The 19,611-nt window shown below is 32.1% G+C and overlaps 7 protein-coding genes across 7 annotated transcripts; 4 read left to right on the forward strand and 3 right to left on the reverse strand.

Annotated features, from left to right (window-relative positions):
- Positions 1-6,576: 6,576 nt before the first annotated feature.
- TVAGG3_0427690 (RNA polymerase II transcription regulator recruiting protein) lies at positions 6,577-7,171 on the forward strand (the record flags this gene model as incomplete). The annotated part of the gene is made up of 1 exon (XM_001308731.1): positions 6,584-7,066. One exon carries the CDS (start codon positions 6,584-6,586, stop codon positions 7,064-7,066), a length of 483 nt encoding a protein of 160 aa, XP_001308732.1.
- A 107-nt stretch (positions 7,172-7,278) lies between these two features.
- On the reverse strand, positions 7,279-8,819 carry TVAGG3_0427700 (sperm-tail PG-rich repeat family; the record flags this gene model as incomplete). The annotated part of the gene is made up of 1 exon (XM_001308730.1): positions 7,326-8,819. One exon carries the CDS (start codon positions 8,817-8,819, stop codon positions 7,326-7,328), a length of 1,494 nt encoding a protein of 497 aa, XP_001308731.1.
- Positions 8,820-8,960: 141 nt separating this feature from the next.
- TVAGG3_0427710 (oxidation-reduction process) lies at positions 8,961-10,066 on the reverse strand (the record flags this gene model as incomplete). The annotated part of the gene is made up of 1 exon (XM_001308729.1): positions 8,979-10,055. The coding sequence occupies one exon, from the start codon at positions 10,053-10,055 to the stop codon at positions 8,979-8,981; it is 1,077 nt and encodes a 358-aa protein (XP_001308730.1).
- An 855-nt stretch (positions 10,067-10,921) lies between these two features.
- On the forward strand, positions 10,922-12,282 carry TVAGG3_0427720 (elongation factor 1-alpha 1 family; the record flags this gene model as incomplete). Its single annotated transcript, XM_001308728.2, has 1 exon — positions 10,932-12,245. One exon carries the CDS (start codon positions 10,932-10,934, stop codon positions 12,243-12,245), a length of 1,314 nt encoding a protein of 437 aa, XP_001308729.2.
- Positions 12,283-12,491: 209 nt separating this feature from the next.
- TVAGG3_0427730 (notochord cell vacuolation) lies at positions 12,492-16,119 on the forward strand (the record flags this gene model as incomplete). The annotated part of the gene is made up of 1 exon (XM_001308726.1): positions 13,721-16,060. One exon carries the CDS (start codon positions 13,721-13,723, stop codon positions 16,058-16,060), a length of 2,340 nt encoding a protein of 779 aa, XP_001308727.1.
- Positions 16,120-16,704: 585 nt separating this feature from the next.
- TVAGG3_0427740 (guanine nucleotide exchange c9orf72 family) lies at positions 16,705-18,053 on the reverse strand (the record flags this gene model as incomplete). The annotated part of the gene is made up of 1 exon (XM_001308725.1): positions 16,761-18,053. One exon carries the CDS (start codon positions 18,051-18,053, stop codon positions 16,761-16,763), a length of 1,293 nt encoding a protein of 430 aa, XP_001308726.1.
- Positions 18,054-18,361: 308 nt separating this feature from the next.
- TVAGG3_0427750 (uncharacterized protein) lies at positions 18,362-19,493 on the forward strand (the record flags this gene model as incomplete). The annotated part of the gene is made up of 1 exon (XM_001308724.1): positions 18,362-19,492. One exon carries the CDS (start codon positions 18,362-18,364, stop codon positions 19,490-19,492), a length of 1,131 nt encoding a protein of 376 aa, XP_001308725.1.
- Positions 19,494-19,611: the final 118 nt, after the last annotated feature.

The raw sequence follows: 19,611 nt of genomic DNA on the forward strand, positions 1-19,611 counted from the left end.
ACGACAAGAGAGAAATGGTTTAACCTTCAGACAAAATGAGGTTTTACTGAAAATTGAGAAGTGCTCATTGAACCTTAACATCATATACAAAATGTAATTTTCACAATAAAATACAATTGTGACTTGAGTATTCTAGCAGTTACTCAAATAAAACCTGTATTCGTCAAAAAAAAATCTGAAGAAAAAAAAAATAATTATGGTTATAAATAAAGGTAGTCTCACGAAAATACGTTATTTTCCCGATGCCTTGGAAGCAGCTTTGCAGGTTACCCGTAAGGTAACCAGTAGAAGTTTCTGAGCAAGGATGAAGAAGATTAAAGAGCCTTTTTATTGCAAACGCTATATTTGTAAGTGTCTTTGTAGAACTTCTCATAAATTCAAAGATTTCCAAAAACGAATTTTTCGATTTTGATATAATAAATGATATTTAAACAAATTATAGATGTGTTTGCAATTAAAAAAATCCGAGTTAACTACAATATCTTCAATTTTTGTCGTTCACTTTTTCATGTCATACTGATAGCAAGAATACTCACCCAATTTGGTTACACTTCATGATAGTTTGAAGTAAAAAAATGCCACAGTTTTTTTTATTTGATATCGTTATCTAAATTTTGTACAGAAATGAAATAAATTATAATATGAAACGTGTGTTATTATGCTTGTTGGGAAACAATCCAATACTTATGTCTGAATGAAATGATTATTTCTACGAGATTTTGCATATTCAGCTAATAATGCTATCAAAATCAAATAACAATAAAAAGTTATTTTGTACATAATGTAACTTAATCTTTAATACTATATAGAACTTCGAAATACGACTAAAAGGTGCGAGTTACGCGGTTAAATACCTTTTTTTCGATCGAAACTTGAAAGTGAGGATAACTCAATGGGTAGGGGTATGGGTTCGACTTTTTCTATTGGGCAACTATTTTTTCTTTTCATTGTTTCAGCATTTTTTTATGCGATTATGCATAATTATTTGATTTCCTATATATTCAATAATAAATTTGTTCCGAACTCTTAACAAATAAATAAATTTTTAGAATATTTAAATTTATAGCTCCCTACATTAATATAAAGTGTTCGAATAGTTCATATATAGTTTCTTTAAAATAATTTGTTTCATTTTAAATTGGTTTGGCACAATGCTTGACATAACATGCACAAAGCTATGCCATTTTAAAATATGTATATCAATCAAGCCGATTAAGTCCATCCTAAACGAAAATCATCGATACTCATGAATTTATGATAGTCGTTCTTGATATAATTGCGCGTTTTAAAAAATGCTTACTTTTGAACACAGAACTTATCTATCCATATTTATCAATGAAAGTTTATAAGATGCATTAATGACAAAACCTTACTTTATCAATTATAATCTTATCGTAAATTTCAAACTACAATACTGTGGGGCAAATATTAAATAACCACTATGTTGCGGATTTTATGTAAGTCTGCAAACTGTAAAATGTAATTAAACACAAATAAAAAAAAAATGTAAATTTTAATCGAGAAATTTAGCAATCTTGAAAGCCTTGATCGGCATCTTTTACAAGATGTCAGTAATGCATATTCAATAACTATGAAAATCTAGCCAAGCATGGATTTTTTTCGAAAAAAAATTGTATTAAATTTCATTTTTCATTCTTTATACAAGTTTTAACCTTTGGTGCAATTATATCCTATCGCAAATGCATTATTGACGTTATTACTTGGATACTTCTTCATAACGCTAAATCTTCAAATTAGTTATGTATTTGTTACTAATAGAAGTTGGAAAGGTATTAAAAAAGGAAATGTTAATAAATATACATGTTTAATTAAAAAACAAACAAGAATAAATTAAATAATTTTATTTCTTAGGAAAGTCTAAGTTTTGTAATAGATAAATTGCTTTTTGTGTCTCTTCTTCATCAATTTCTGGATGTTGATTCTCAGGTGGCGGACTAATTAAAACATCATGGGCAATATCAAACCATTGTTTTAGTTCGTTGGCAGAAGGAAAATGATCTTCTTGTATTGGCGTTATTAATGATTGAAAATCATCAGTTGATTCTGCATTTTGGGAATTTTCCAAATTTTCATTTGGAAAATTTGAATTTTGAGATATTGTTTAAGCACTCAGATCTCATTTTTAAAATATCTGCACCAAATTCTTACATCTGATAATTTTCATGTGTAACCAATGTTTCCCAATCCATTTGCCATACCCTACTAATCGCAAATTCATTCCCTTTAATTTTGTATTAAATTTAAATTCCAATCTTAATTTCTACATTATTTATGCTAACCCTTTAAATTTTGTTCTTATTTATTCACCCTCAGATACAAATTTATTTAGAATGTATTCCTCTGAGGTCTATATTTGTATTCGAAAATAAAATCTTTAAAACTCTCTAAGTTATCATTTTCTCTTCAGATATCTAATATTTTTCTAATGACATAACTACTTTGGACGCATATCCAAATTCCAAAAAAAATATGGAAAAAATAAAAATGAAATTGAAAAATACAATTTTTGATATGTAAAAAGAGATTTTGAAAAAAATTGGGAAAAAGAGTATCTAATAAAATTGTTTGAGATCTATGTAGACATAGTTTTTACATTAAAAAATCAATAATATTGAAATTGATCTGAATATATCTTTTTTTTTTAAGTTTGAATGCATTAATCTCAAAGCATTTGATAAAATACTGGTTTTATTTCAAAATTCTAAATAATTTGTAATTAGATCTTTATGATGTAATTTAATTTTAAACAAGTACAGATAAAGAGAATCATAATAAAGGTGATCTATATTGCTTAAGTAAAATTGAGTATAATAGATCGATCTTAGCAACAAGATCTGAGGAAGTAGATTTGAGAGTCGAGAGTTTAGATCTTAGCAACAAGATCTGAGGAAATAGATTTGAGAGTCGAGAGTTTAGATCTTAGCAACAAGATCTGAGGAAGTAGATTTGAGAGTCAGACAAGATCTGAGGAAGTAGATTTGAGAGTCGAGAGTTTGGATCTTAGCAACAAGATCTGAGGAAGTAGATCTTAGCAACAAGATCTGAGGAAGTAGATCTTAGCAGATCTGAGGAAGTAGATTTGAGAGTCGAGAGTTTGGATCTTAGAAACAAGATCTGAGGAAGTAGATTTGAGAGTCGAGAGTTTAGATCTTAGCAACAAGATCTGAGGAAGTAGATCTTAGCAACAAGATCTGAGGAAGTAGATTTGAGAGTCGAGAGTTTAGATCTTAGCAACAAGATCTGAGGAAGTAGATCTTAGCAACAAGATCTGAGGAAGTAGATCTTGCAGATCTGAGGAAGTAGATCTTAGCAACAATATCTGAGGAAATAGATTTGAGAGTCGAGAGTTTGGATCTTAGCAACTAGATCTGAGAGTTTTATCATTTCCGGCATATTGGGCCGAAAAGGAGTGATCCGCGTAAGTATGAAAAAAAGTGAATTTTGTTGTATGGTGTTTTTTATTATATCCGTTTCTCTCACAATTTTCAATAAATATTATTGTTCAAACGGAAATATAAATAAACAATTCAAAAATAAAAATGTAAATGTAAATTGAAAATGTATTATAAACATGCTAAAAAGCGTATATTTTAAACTTAAAGGAAAAATGAAATTCGTAAAAATGAGCATGATGTTTGATAAGGGAGTTTTAATTTTTTTTTCAAAAAAATTAAGGAACTTAAATTGAGATTATCAGGCTATGTAGTGGGTATTTTTACGATCTGACTGCAGAAATCGAATCAGCGAGACCCGAAGATTCATATTCCGCCGGAAAAATAGGGTTTCGAGGCGTAGATAGGGATAAAAAGATGCTTTAAGAAGATCTCAGTAGAAATATGGTTTATAAGAGGATATAGGTCAGGATATAAGATTATGAAAATTGAAGAAGTGAATTATCAAGATGTATTTATGAGTAAACTATATTGTTTTAAGCTATCTAAATCTGTTTTGATATAAATTAAAGCGTATACTTATGCAAAATGCGAAATTTAAATTAATACTTTTTTTTGCTATTTGGACACAAAGCTAACAATCCATCCAATAAATGACGTATACCTAGCGAGATGAAGCATTTTAACATGAAAGACAAGAAAATCTGATTACTTGTGTTGAAAGTTTCTGTATTTCGTCTTCTTCCAAACACAGCGTTCAGATGCAGAAGAAAATGCAGCCGTAATGACGCAAAAAGACACTAAAATAAATTGGAGAATTTCTGTAAAGTTTTTACTGAGCTTTGTTATTGAACCCGAATTTGTTGCTGAGTGACAGGATATTAAATCTACGACATTCATGAGTAATTGTTATCAATTTGTCAATAAATTATGTTGAAGATGGTTTAAATGTCTTCGAAGGCATGAAATTAGATCCTAAATCTGTTTGAGTTAATAAAAGAGAACAAATGTTGAAAGAGTTGTCATATTGCCTACAAAATTTTCAAACATTTGCATTGAGACAATGTGAAAAAATGATGTCCAAAATACCTTTACTAAAATATTTTTAATTTGAATCATAACAAGGAAAAACAATAATGGCAGAATAAGAAAAAAAAACAAAGATGTTATGATTTGAACAGTTGCCTTTTAGATTCAAAAAGAGCATAGTGTTCCCAACCACTACACTACCTTCCTTTTTGATAAAAAGCTGAATAATTAGTATTTAATGAATTCTCCAACTTGGGGATTTGCGGCTTTTCCAAAATCTGTTATGATAGTTCTATATAGCAATTGATATATAATATGTTTTTTATAATCAAATAATTTTTTAGTCCAGATAAATTTTTTAAAATTTCAAAGTCTTTCCATTCTACTAACGCTCTTCACATCCATATACTTTACCATATATGTAATATAACGCCTTATTTTAATTCCCATGTTTACGATTTATTTGTCGAAAAACTGTCTTGCCCATTAACATCTCGCGAAAATTTTCGACTTTTTGAATGGCCGTTTTCAAGATCTCAAAAACTGTGGGATATTTTTTACAAAGCTAATCGACATTTATTTACCACATATATGTACTATACAATGCACCTGGTTTCATCGAATTTTTACCGTCAGTTTTCTCGTGAGACTACCTTTTTATAAATTTTTTTAAAAAAATTAATTTCACAGTGTGTACTTTCAAATGATTAACTTGAATTAACTGGAAAAATTCAAACAATCAATAAAAAAAAGACGATGCACGATTTTAAAGTATCACCAATATTTATCTCATATTTATTGTGTTTTTATTGAATATCACAATTTAAGAGAAAACAAATTCTGATAATAAATCTTTGAAAATGATTTCATTCATGTGTTTGCGACAAACAAACTGATTTTGAAAAATGCGAGAAATGAGATTATCGTAAAATACTCAATTTAAAAAATAGAAAATTTGAGAGTTAAATTCCATGTAAATTATGCTTTATTTTTAAATACTATATGTATATTTTATATTTGTACATTAAAAATATAATTGGGCAAATATCTCCATCAGAAATTATTTCCAAATCTGATTATTATTGGAACAATATTTGTCGTCTAGTCTTAAACTGCATTAAAAATGATATAACTAGATGATAAGTGACTAGATTGCATAATTTTGGATCAAATCATTTTAATAAATTAAACGGATTTGATTTTTGAATTAGTTTTGTTGCTCTTGTAAATATTTTTGCAATAAAAATACCCAATATTACTTGAATTGAGGGACTTTGATTGTGGGTGGGAATCAAATCTGATTTCCATAACAAAGCTTTAGATGGAAATGATAATATTAATAACTTGGTTATCTAAATTGTTAAAATATATTGTAAATAATGATATGAATATTTCAAATATAATTTTTGAAATGGTATTATTTAAATACGAAATATATTTTAAGGAGATGAGTAATGGCATATTTCAATAATTATCTAAATAAAATACCTAATATTCATGTCTCCTTACATCGTGTCAGCCTAACTATGAAATTGAGAGGGCTTTTGAGAACAATAAAAAATTGATAAGATTATGCGCCAAAAACATGTCACTAGAAAGAAACCAATTTAGTAAATATTACTCTAAATATGAAATTAAATCTAATCAACTTCGATTAAATAAAAAATTCATTTCTGAATTATCGACTCTTTCAATTAACCCATTAAAAATGTCTTATAATGCATATAGCCGATATTCTAAATAATTAAATTCTATTATATTGAAAGGTCACCTGCACATGAATATTTGAGAAAATTGAGAATGATAAAACATTTCATTTTCTGTCACTTGCATTATTTATAATAAAATAATTATTATTGGTTAGTTTTTGTATTTTAGGGATCAATAAATTTTTCAGAGTTGTTATCAATCAACGGAAAATTGAGAAGTTCAAAGGGGTTGACAATTTCGAATCGTTTATTTTGTATTAAAGAACCACACTATTATTGGGTAATAAAAGTCTGTCAAACGGACATTTACGTAGATAACTTTGAATGTCCAGTGACATGTTTTTATCACCAAAAGTATTCAAATTTTTCAATGTCTAACGCAATTGAAAGTGAGTGAAAATCGATTCATTTCTTTGAATAAAGCTAAACAAAATGGACTTCAAAAGCTCTCCCAAGAAAAGAATGATGTTCACCAAAGAAGAAGATGATATGATTAAAGAACTTGTAACAGAATTCGAAAAGAAACCAAATTGGAAGCAGATTGGCGAAAAATTAGGGCGAACAGCAAGACAGTGCAGAGAACGATTCAAAACATACCTTGCTCCTAATACCAAGAACACTGCATGGACTCCTGAAGAAGATGAATTGTTAAAGAAATTAGTTCATCAATTTGGAAATCATTGGGCGCAATTTCGTGTATATTTCCCAGGAAAATCAGATAATAACATTAAGAATCGCTACAATTTTCATATCCAACCGATTCGTAAATCAAAATATCAGAATGTATCATTAGATGAGCCTGTTTTAGAAGTTACACAAGATGTACTTGATACTCCATTTGATATGCCAGCAGAATCCATATTTGAATGGAATTTAATGAATGACGAAACTTATGAGCTCTTCTCAGCGGAATAATATATCAAATTTTAGTTTATATGTTTTTTACTTTTTGTATTGTTAAATAATCATTTCGATTTAAAATCCAAAATTTTTATCTCTAAATTTCGGACAATATATTTGTTTTATTGTATTATATTTCCAAAGTACACACTTGTTTGCGGAAAATATTTGATAAAAAATTTGGATTCTAATTGAAAAAAAAATCTTAAAAAATTAAGATAAATTATCATAAACATTTTTAAAAACAAACAAATATATACTGAAATTGATAATCTCACATGTATGGTTTCATTTTCTGAAGACTTGGATTGAACATTACGTTATAAGAAGGCTTAGTCATATCCTGTCTGATGTTCCTATATTTGCCTGGGCCTGGTGTATCTTCTCCTTCCCTGTCAACATGAGCATTCTTTCCAATAAAGCCTCCTTTGATCTGGCCATCACGAGCAGTATTATATAGGTCTGGAGAAGGATCAGTACTAATTTTAACACCAGCATAAGAGTCCTCTGTAAATCTATTGGCCTTTCCAATTGTATTTTTAGCTTGAGATTTCGGACGAGTATTGTAAGCGGGTCCAGGAGAAACTGCAGTAGAGATAATATCACTGCGTTTACTCTTATCTTTAAATGCTGGAGAACCACGTCTAAGAGTCTCACGACGACGAATTGTATCTGAAATTGTGTAATTATATTGGCCAGGTGCAGGAGTATCTGGTATTTCGAATAATTCTCCACGAGCTGGTCCTTGAGCTGTTGATGAAGCTGCTCTACGAGTTGATTGCGCCCTTGATTCTGATCTATTAACGTTATAAAATCCTGGTCCTGGTGTATCGCTTCTAGTTTCTATTTTGCTTGATCCAAATCCGTTTCTTTGTCCTGGTTTGACTTTAATTCCGGTTGTGGTTTCATACTGACCAACACCTGGAGTTTGTGGATTGAAAAATGCAATCTCACGTTTTGCTCCTGATCCAAAGGCTCTCTTTTCTTGGGCAACATCGCACCATGGAACATGAGATATCATAGTTTCATTTTTATTTACTTCGCCTGTCCACAACGGATCTTTAGAAGTTGGGAAGAAAGCCGGAGATTTTCCTTTCTTAACAACAATTTCAACTCCTGTTTCGTAGGAAGCCGGTCCAGGTATTCCGTTATATACAACTGGCTCACGTTGTGGAGCACGACTTCTACCGAAATTGGCACATCTGCTTCCAGGACTTGCCTGGGGAGTAAGTGACGAACGATAATTTCTTGGTCTAATGAATAAATCCGTTTCTTGTTTTTCTACTTTTCTGCCAAAGTTCGACTCAGAGACATCAGCATCTCTATTAACCGATTGGTCACCGAGACCTGTAGGTAAGTCTCTTCGAGAATCATCTGCAGCGCTACGGATTCCCGTTGGATGAATCCATTGCGAAGGTTCTGTAGGTTTTGGTTTAATCCATTGATTCAATTGTGAATAGTCTGCAGGCGAAGGTGTTTTTTCTGTATCAACAAAGTATTCTCTTTTAGATCCTAATGCAAAATCTCTTTTTGGAGCGGAACCTTTAACAACAAATTGAGGTTCGTAGCATCCAGGTCCTATATCAACATTATCTGGTAAATTAAATAACTCACGACGAGTTGTTGAGCCGAATGGAATTTCTTGGGAGATTGCTGAGCGAAGACGAGTTCTTTTTGCATTTGGATCATATGTACCTGGTCCAACATTTTCAGGTGTTTCACTATAATTTAACGCGACCACACGTTTTGATGTAGATGTGATCGACATTTATAAATTTATAACAAAATTGTACGTTAATTTAAAATCTTATTAAATTTTGACAATTTACATGACAAAAAATGGAGTTCAACAACAAAACAAACATAATTTTAATTGGAATGTGTTTTATATGTTGAAAAATATTCAAAATGTGAATAAAATAGATTTTTACATGAAAATTTGGTCAAACAAATGATCAATTGTTTGATTATATATGCAATTCTTAACAACATTGTAACGGTAGTAATCACTTACGTGTTTCAGGCCTGATACACCCATTAGATCGCCATTCAAAGGTTGATCATCCGTAAGAAGCTTAATTGCTGGCGAAGCTCCAACAGTAGGAGGTAACATAACGAATCTGCCTAATCTTTTAACGAAAAATGTTGCAATAGGATTCAAGTTGACGATTCCTGTTAAAACAACACCTGGATCAGCAGCAGCTACATAGATTTTGCGTTTTTGTAGATCTTCTGATAGTCTAAGTGTGGCAAACATCAAGGCCAACTTTGATCTGTAATAGACTGGAAGTTGAGAGTATTCTGATGAGCCACCATCGATGAGCATTGTCTTATCTAGCCATGTCCACATGTATGTAACAGAATCCATGTTGACAATGCGAGATTCTGGGGGCATCAGAGGTAAAAGTTTTAATGTAAGAAGAAGAGGGCCAATATAATTTGTTTCAAGCGTATTTTCGAATCCATCTGATGTTGTTCTAAAAGTATGTGTCATTGCTCCTGCATTATTCATTAATCTGATAATTTTTTCTCGTCTTGATAGTAAAATATTTCCAAAACGATTTATTGAATCTATAGATGAAACATCTAGTTCTAAAATTTCAATGTTAGTGTTTCCGGATTCTTTAATGAGTTTTTCTTTGGCTTCTTCTCCATTGGTAACATTACGGCAGCCAATAATCAAATGATATTGCTTTTTAGCAAGTTCTCGAGCGATTTCGAATCCCATCCCACGATTTCCACCAGTTAAAACAGCTATTTCGTTGGATGAATTGCTGTAACTTATGTTCGAATTGATATATTCCTTATATCTATCAAGAGTTGACTCAGAGTTGTATGTTGGAGCTGCCATATACTTTTGTTCTGCAGATCTGAAATCATCACTCGATTGAATTGACTGAAACGCTCTATTTCGTTGATATTTTTCAGGAAAATCGAACGTAATAGAACTATTATGGAATCTCCATAAATAGTTTGCCAGCACTTCATACCAGATGCTGATCATTTGTAGAGAAATGATTCGAAAATTTTTGGATCACGATCGCAAATTTTCGCAAAAAAAAATTGAGAACATTGATGAAAGGTGGGATATGCTCAGATGAACAAGAATTTAAATTTTTGATTCATAAAAACTTTTGATACAGAGTGAGTTAAAAAGACTTGAAATTATATGTCCATGTGGTTAACTTTAAATTTCAAGTTGTAAAATCTTAGAACGTTTGAATAATATAAAATTTCAAAATAAATAAGTGATAAAAAAGCTTGTTTTATAATCCATTCGCTTTTGTATGGCATGCATAATAGTACCATAATTACCAGAAATTTCCAAAAAAATTTAAAAAAAGAAAAATAAATGGAATTTTTCTTGAATTTAAGAAGATTTCTTAGATTTTGAAAAAAATTTGGAAAAATTAAAACGAGTAATATGATCTATTTTTTGTAATCACTAAGATTTATTCATAAAAATTAGGTCCGGCAAAATTTTTTAGAAAATAATTTTCCAAAAATTAATTAATTTTGTCAGAATTAAATGGCGAAATTACCGCATTCAACATTTCAATACATAAATCCATAAATCAACATCTTATCAAATAATTCAAATGACCAAAAAATTAAAATCTTAAAGACAATTTAAAATTGAATAATTATGTCCTCTGATTCGCGGTTGGAATCATTTTTTGAAAATTTGAATAGTATTCATTTTATTCTGCCATGGTCCCTCATTTGAGAGCAATCAGCCAAGTTTTGGGAAAATAGATCAATATCATGTACTGAGTAAGATATTAAATTTTTCTTGATGTAAATCATTGAATATTTCGACGGTTAGAGCTCTGAAATATTGAAAGAAAACGCAAGACCATGGTTCTTCATTTTATTTCTCATGGGTAAGGAGAAAGAGCACATCAATATTGTCGTTATCGGACACGTCGATGCTGGCAAGTCCACAACAACAGGCCACCTCATCTACAAGTGCGGCGGTCTCGATAAGCGTAAACTCGCTGCCATCGAAAAGGAAGCTGAACAACTCGGCAAGTCCTCCTTCAAGTACGCCTTCGTTATGGACTCCCTCAAGGCTGAACGTGAGCGTGGTATCACAATCGATATCTCCCTCTGGAAGTTCGAAGGCCAGAAGTTCTCCTTCACAATCATCGATGCCCCAGGACACCGTGACTTCATCAAGAACATGATCACAGGCACATCCCAGGCTGATGCTGCTATCCTTGTCATCGACTCCACACTCGGTGGTTTCGAAGCCGGTATCGCTGAACAAGGCCAGACACGTGAACACGCACTTCTTGCCTTCACACTCGGCATCAAGCAGGTCATTGTCGCCGTCAACAAGATGGATGACAAGACAGTCAACTACAACAAGGCTCGTTTCGACGAAATCACAGCAGAAATGACACGCATCCTTACAGGCATCGGCTACAAGCCAGAAATGTTCCGCTTCGTCCCAATCTCCGGCTGGGCTGGCGACAACATGACAGAGAAGTCTCCAAACATGCCATGGTACAATGGCCCATACCTTCTTGAAGCCCTCGATTCCCTTCAACCACCAAAGCGCCCATTCGACAAGCCACTTCGTCTTCCACTCCAGGATGTCTACAAGATCAACGGTATCGGTACAGTTCCAGTCGGCCGTGTCGAATCCGGCACAATGAAGCCAGGCATGATCGTTAACTTCGCCCCATCCACAGTTACAGCTGAAGTTAAGTCCATCGAAATGCACCACGAATCCCTTCCAGAGGCTCTTCCAGGTGACAACATCGGCTTCAACGTCAAGAACGTTTCCACAGCTGATGTCAAGCGTGGCTACGTCGTTGGTGATACAAAGCGTGACCCACCAGTCGAATGCGCTTCCTTCACAGCTCAGATGATCATCTCCAACCACCCAGGCAAGATCCACGCCGGCTACCAGCCAGTTTTCGACTGCCACACAGCTCACATCGCCTGCAAGTTCGACAAGCTCATCCAGCGTATCGATCGTCGCCACGGCAAGAAGGCTACAGAGAACCCAGAATACATTCAGAAGGATGATGCCGCTATCGTCGAGGTTGTCCCATCCAAGCCACTCGTCGTTGAGTCCTTCCAGGAGTACCCACCACTCGGCCGTTTCGCCATCCGTGATATGAAGCAGACAGTCGCTGTCGGCGTTATCCGCTCCGTCAACAAGAAGCCAAATCCAATCAAGTAAATTACCATAAAGATACATTATATTTCTAATACCAAATTATTTAATATTTTTTATAAGTTTTTTCCAAATCATCAACAATTAATATTCACTTTTAACAATTACTGTAATATTTGATTTTCTTTACTAATATATCATTCAAGAATCCTTGATGACTTAGTCAATCTTCATGATATCAATTTAGATTAAATTCATCTTATCTATTACTATACAATTAACAAAGAAAAATACTAATGATGTCTTCATTTAAAGGAAACATGATAAGATATTAAAGGATTTTAATATTTTGAAACAACAATTGAAAATGAAGATAAAGATAAGGTAATAAGATATGAATCAAAAGAATGATACTGCTTAGGATTGTTTTTCTATCAATAGGATTGTGATTTAAATACTTATGTTGATCACTGCGTATTTTTAAATAACACTGCAGTATATATGTTTTATATTGAATTCGAAGGTTACACATTGACTATTACTGATTCATGTATTCAATCAAAATCAACAACAGGATCAGGAACTCTTAAATATAATGATGAAAAAATTAATTCTGATCTAAATCAATTTTTCCATTTTTATACAGAATATTGTTACATAGAACCAAAACAAATCACAGTTTTATTGCCTTATTTTTCCAGATTTGCAGCAACTTCATCGAGCATACTTCATAGTTCCAAAAGATAAAGATGGAAAATATAGATAAATCCAGGAATCGAGTAAGAGAGCAAGAATTGTTTTTTCACTCCTCAAAATAGAGAGTTTACTTCTCAATGAACCGAAACCGAGATAACTAATGAACTGTTCCTCAATTGTCAGCCTTATGTCTTTGTCTTTCTGTCCTTGTGGAGACATGTCTGATATCTGTCTGAACAAAGACCTTCCCCATCTACTCCATTCAAGGAGTTCTTCCTGTGATGACTGGAGACTTTCTTTGTCTCTCATAGTTCTCTCTGTCTGTGTCTGTATTCATTCGTTCTCTGACTGAATTGCACTGCACTTGTTATCGAGCTTTGCAATACATCTGAAAGATGTTTGTCTGTACCTTCAATACGTAAAACTTTTCTGAGGTATAATGCATCCTGTGTGACTTTCGCTGTTTCTGAATTGATAATTTCGCTGGCAAATCTGTATGCACTATCAATTAATTCTTCGTCATCTTCTGGTAAACTCTTGATATCGAAACCAGAGATTTTTGCAATTCCTTCTCTGAACTTGAAATAACCATCAAACTTTGATGATGAATTATTGAGAAATGCGATCTTATCTGAGTTATATGTCTTTAAGTCTTCGTTATTGATTGATAATGTTCGCTAAATTGAACTTTCAATTTAGATTTTTCTAAGTTAAATCGTATGTTTTCTTTAAATGATTAATTAAAATTATTCGATTTTTATTTTTCATCATTTCTTATTTTTCATTTCTTTTTTGAAAAGTTCAAAATTTAGATTGGAATAACTAAATAAAAGTGACAAATTCCGATGTCAATCTATTCACTTTCTCAGGTCTACGATTGGGAGTTTGACTCGGAATTTGACTCCATTGCAGTTGGAAAGAAGTATGTTTGGGGAACATTGAAGAATAAATCCTTGATTTTAATTGACAAAAGCAATTATAAAAAATTTACAATTATCCCATTATTACATAAATCACAAACACTTCCACGATTGATATTAGATAGCTCTGGTGATAACTGTGCAATTTTATATCAAAATGGCGATGTTTTTCATGCGTCAAGTCAATTTACCACATTTACTGAATTAAAATATCCCAGAAGTTCTATAGCTACATGTGGAACATGGGTAGAACAAACTAACAAGACAAGTTTAATTCTTTGCACTCAAAGAGGAGAAGTTTTACAAATTTTCTTGAAATCAATGAATAGATGCCAGTTCATATATGCGTTACCTAAACCAGAAGAAATCTATTCGATATCCATACAAACAGAGCCACAAGTTTTCATTTTTCTCAAATTGAAAGATCGAATCATTTATTTTCACGGTACGGACTCATTAGAATTTGTATTTGCGTCAGGCGCAGCTAACCACAACTTCATGCTGCCTCCAAATACTCCTACAATCAGTAATTCTCTACTTACAACTTCTGAAGGCACAGAATACTGTAGATTGGTCACACCGTTCGCCAATGGTATTATGATCTTCGAAGCTGTAGGTTCTGAGAATAAAACTGTCACTTTTTCGCAAAATTTCATTGGATCGAATTCATCTGAGCGAATTACAGGATTAGAGATTCTCCAGTGGGGCGTCTTGGTTTGTTATAAGAGTAACATCACTTTTTATTCATTCCAAGGCGGTCAATGCCAAATTAATTTTCCTGATACTTTTTATTTGAAATACGAAGACAAAGAGATCCTTATTTCCAATGGAATACAAATATGTGTGATATCTCTTAATAATTTTAGAGAACATATCGCAAGCGAAGCAATAGAAAAAGGAAATTACGTATTAGCTGAATATATTGGCCAAGGAGTGGTTGACGTTGATACATTATTGTTCAGAAAAATCCTTACAATGGACCCTGATGAAGGAGCAAAGGTAATTATGAGCAAAAACTGGAATTTGGAAAATATTCTTTTGAAATTGAAAGAAAAACCACTTTTAGCCATTTCTGTTTTGAAATTATACGTAGAAAAAATTCCTAGACACCTCTCCAAGCAAAGAACCCTTGTTCTTCATCTTATATTATCTTATTATTGTTTTTTGTATCCGAATTCGAAAGATGACATGGTAGAGTTCATTGTCAAGTACAAGAGATACATGATGTTCAATCAGACCCTCAAACAACTCCAAGAATTCGAGATTTCGGAAGGAATTGTCGCATTATGCGATCCGAAGTCCGAAAAAGAATCTCTATTGGAGTTATACATATCTAGAAGGGATATCTCGAAGATTTTCGAAATAATCAATCGAGAATACGATGAAAATTTTGTTTTGAAAATTTTATTGCGAATTTTGCCTTTCGCTGACCAAGAGATTGCCAAATTCTTGTCTGCGAACACTGTTATAAGGAGCGCGTCTCTGATTCCCCTTTTATCAATAAATCCGGAGTTTGCGACAAAATCAATAAAATCAGATTTTCCAAATATAGATACGGACAATCTGTTGTATCTATCATACGCAAAGCTTGGCCAAGATGGTAAAATTGTCCGCAAAATGACAAGAGGATACCCTGATTCTGCATTTTTACTAAGAACGTGCAAAAAGTACGGAATGACTGAATCTGTGTCGAGATTATGGCTGGATATGGGTAAAATAGAAAGGGCTATTGATGTTTCTTTCTCAAAAGGCAAAAAATTCGCAATTAATATTGCAAATGGATTATTTAACCAAGAAGAGAAGCAGAGAACATGGAAAAGGATACTACAGCTTGCAAATGAGGAAGATAAGATAGAAATGGTCAATAAAATCCTCGAAGAAAACATTTTTTCGTTTGAAGATATTATTGAGTACGTAAATGGTTCAGAACTAACTGCAACGTACACGGATATGATATTAAAGGCAAGCGAAGACATTCAGAAGGAATCCGAGCCAGTTTCGTTTGAGAAATTTGATGAATCTCCAAAACATAGGAATATTTCAATAACTTTCAACACAGAATGTTGTTTATGTGGTCAGAAACTTGTTGGAACACAGTTTGTCTGCTACCAATGTGGCCATTTCTGTCATTCTGATTGTGTCAAAGAATTTATCGACCATTTCACGGAAACAGGAGCAATTCTTGACTCATCGGATATCTCTGTAACTGATTCATGTCCTGTATGTGGATTCCTCTCAATTTCTTCAATTATGGAACCATATTAAATTTAATATTATTGTTTTTTTGTTTTTTTATAAATATAATGTATAAACTTTGTTTCGGTACACATTAATTTTATTTGCATTTCAATGAATATATAAGAAAATATTAAATTTATTACAAAATTATTCATTTGTTATTTGTTATGAGGCAGCAACAGATGCAATGTATCAAATAGCTTCATCTCATTGAAAAATACTTTGGTTCTCATAATTCTTTCTATATTTCATGTCCATCCATAAATGCATTGAATTTCCAAATGAACTTTATTGATTAAGATATTGTGAGAATGAACTCATTGGAAATTCGTATCTTTCTATAAATCCGTCGATGCAATACTTATCCATCTAAATTAGAAAAATGTTAATGATAATAATTTTCTACATGATGGGAACTATGGAAAATGAGTTAATCAATTATGAATAAAAGTTCATTATATAATCTCATATTGGCATCAGCAAAGAAGCAAAGAATATTGATATTAAAACAACATTCTTAGTTCTTATTAAGCAAATCATCAATGGAATAAAAATGAGTAAACATCAGTGAAATCATTTCATAAGCTAAATAGCTAAGGAAAAAAATTGTGCTGATGCCAAGAAGTAATTATTCCTATATCCGAGAAAAATCATTATAGAAAATTAACTAACACAAATAAATTTTATATATAAAACACAAACTAACAAATAAAAAATATTAAAAAAGTTAAACTGCAAGTAGTTTTTTCAACACGTCCTTTGCAGTGATCATTCTCTTAAATGTTCTCTGGTCATAGAGCTGAGCAACAGCAGTGATAGCACCGAGTTCGTCTTTGTCAGTAATTCCCAAACAACCAGTTATTTCTGTTGTTTGTTCCGCCCTCAAAAAATTCAAACCAGTTTCATTCAAATAATGGTCAACTAATTCAATCAACAGCATTCCTTTCTCCAACAAGTTTCTCACCATCGTATTGCAAAGAAACTCTTGTTCAACGGGCGATGCATTAGGCAATTTCCTTATAAACACACTGGACCATCTCTCCGCTTCATGTGTTGCTAAATCAGTCTTATAAACCTTCTTGAATTTGGTCAATCTCGCTTCAATTTCTTCTTTTGAAGCTGATGAATCAAAAGTGATCGACATCATGTATTCCCTTGAAATCTGTTGTTGTCTGTAGATATTTGGTGATTGGAATACAATGTGGGAATCGGCTCTAACCCACGTCCATGATCTGTCGAATTGAAACAGTAAATTTTTTGGTAATTCGTTGCATTTACGAACACATTGCAAATATAGACCTCGTATAGGTTCGTTATGCATGATTGGAGATGAAAGAGCAAATTGGTATGGAAGAAGGAAGTGAGAAAGGAAGTCGAAAATTGGTTTCGCGATTTCAATTGAAGATGCTTCAATAATCGTAGTCATTTGGGTTTGAAAATGGGAGGATAAGGCTGCTGAATAGAATGGTATATCTGTTTGAAGAATTTGCGGCATAGGTGGTGTCTTTTCGATATGAGATTCTAATAATGCTTTTATATGATGTACTGATCTTGCAACAATAGGATTGATGTAATCAATTGGATCTCCTTTTTGTATAATTGCCTTTGCTTGGGCTGCTGCAACTGTACTTACTGAATTTAACATCGAATTTAATTCATCTGAGTGAATTATGTTTTTTATGTATAATACGAAGATCATGCAATAACTTGTTATCTTGTTTTGTTTATTATTTTGGAATTTTGTTGTAACTAATTGATGTCCATTACTTGGAATTGAAACTATTGATGTTTGGAACTCTAAAGCTGCTGGGGTTTCTTGTTGTGGACTTGAATTTGACTTTGATTGTGGAGGAATGTAATTAGTTCTAAAACAAAATCTTAAATAATCTTCTAAGATGCCTCCAGTAATCTCTAAACTATGCTCCCATTGGCATAGTAGCGTTGTACCTTCCAATGGATCAAAAGAAGCCAAGGCTACACTACCAATATAATTATCAGGTTTAGGAATTACTTTCGACATTAATAAAAATGAATACATAATAACATACAATACATATATGTCTAAATGCCAATATTAGATATAAAAATTTCATAAAAATATGTTGATATTTTTGAATAATAGTAGACGACCTTTTGGAAGATGAATAATTATTGTAGTGCTAATGTTATTCTTATTTGTATCATATTTGACGAGAATTACCAAAATAATCACCTATATTCTGCAAAGTGTTGAAATATTTTGTCGAAAATATTATCAATGTTAGTTAGAATGAAGATTTAAACGACAATTTTGAGATTTTATTTTTGATAAAAAGACGTTTATTTTCAATGGAAATATCGGAAAATCACCTTATTCATCTACAACAATTCCTTGAAAACAATTTTTCACTTGTAGCGTTTGATCAAATAGTCAGGCAAATGGGAAAACACAAAATTTCATCAAAATATACTCGAGATAGACTTAATGAAGTATTCCTTAACATATTAAACCAAGAACGAGAAAATTATCGAATTAATCTCGAATCAGAAGTTCGTAGTCTTACTAATCAAAAGAAAATTATCGAAAATAGAATAGTAGTTAAGCAAAAAAGAATTGAAAGACATATTGATCGCGCTTTGGAAGAAAATAGGTTTGCGCATCAAAAATTGGCACAACTTAAATCGCTCCAAGCCCAAAACCAGCACAGATTTGAAGAAGAACAGCAAAAATACGATAATCATTTCAAGAACATTCAGCAAGAAATACAAAATCTTAACAAGCCCATATCTGTTTTGCGTGGCCGTATTCTTGAATTAAGAAATGAAATCAATGAAATGAGAGATTCGCATCTAAATTACATTTCTAATGGTAAAATCTTAATAAATGAACAAAAACGTACATATATGGATAGGTACAATCAAATTAAGAAGGAATATATGAATACTCCAGCTATTACAGAATATGATCAAAAATTATTCAACGAAAAGACAAAAACATTGAAGCAATCAGAAAGTATCAACACAGTATTCGAATATATACTCAATCTTCAAAAGAAGCATAATGATCCAAATCCACAATTATTTAAGACAGATGATTTCTCTCCAGCAGGTTTCAGATTGGTAATTAATCAACTTGCTAGAAACATCAAGCAAAATTCTACTGTTGAAGCATGCAAACTCTTCGGCGTTGAAGATGGCAAGTTAGAATCAGTTGTTTCTCGTTTGAATGAGATTATGGAATCAAAATCAACATCTTTGAGAGAGAAGTATCGTGAAACAATTGACAAGCAACAAAAGAGAATAGCTAAGCTTCAGCAACAGCTTGCAATTGCTCAGAAAGAATTATATTCCCTTGGCAAACCATCTTCAGACACAAAAATGATTAATGAAATCACAGTTGTTCATAAAAGTTTAGCTGAAAACATGAATGCTACTGATCAAAAGATGTCTAAGCTTCAAAAACTGACATTCAAGAACTAAGCTTTGTTATCAATTTTGAAATTGTATTTGTTAATAAATATTTGTTTTGTTTTAGTTGCATTTTTTAATCTTGATTTATTTGAATTCAATAAAGGGCATATATCCCCCATTCATGATAT

Source organism: Trichomonas vaginalis, chromosome V (genome assembly GCF_026262505.1).
Source record: "Trichomonas vaginalis G3 chromosome V, whole genome shotgun sequence".
NCBI classification, from domain to species: Eukaryota; Parabasalia; order Trichomonadida; family Trichomonadidae; genus Trichomonas; species Trichomonas vaginalis.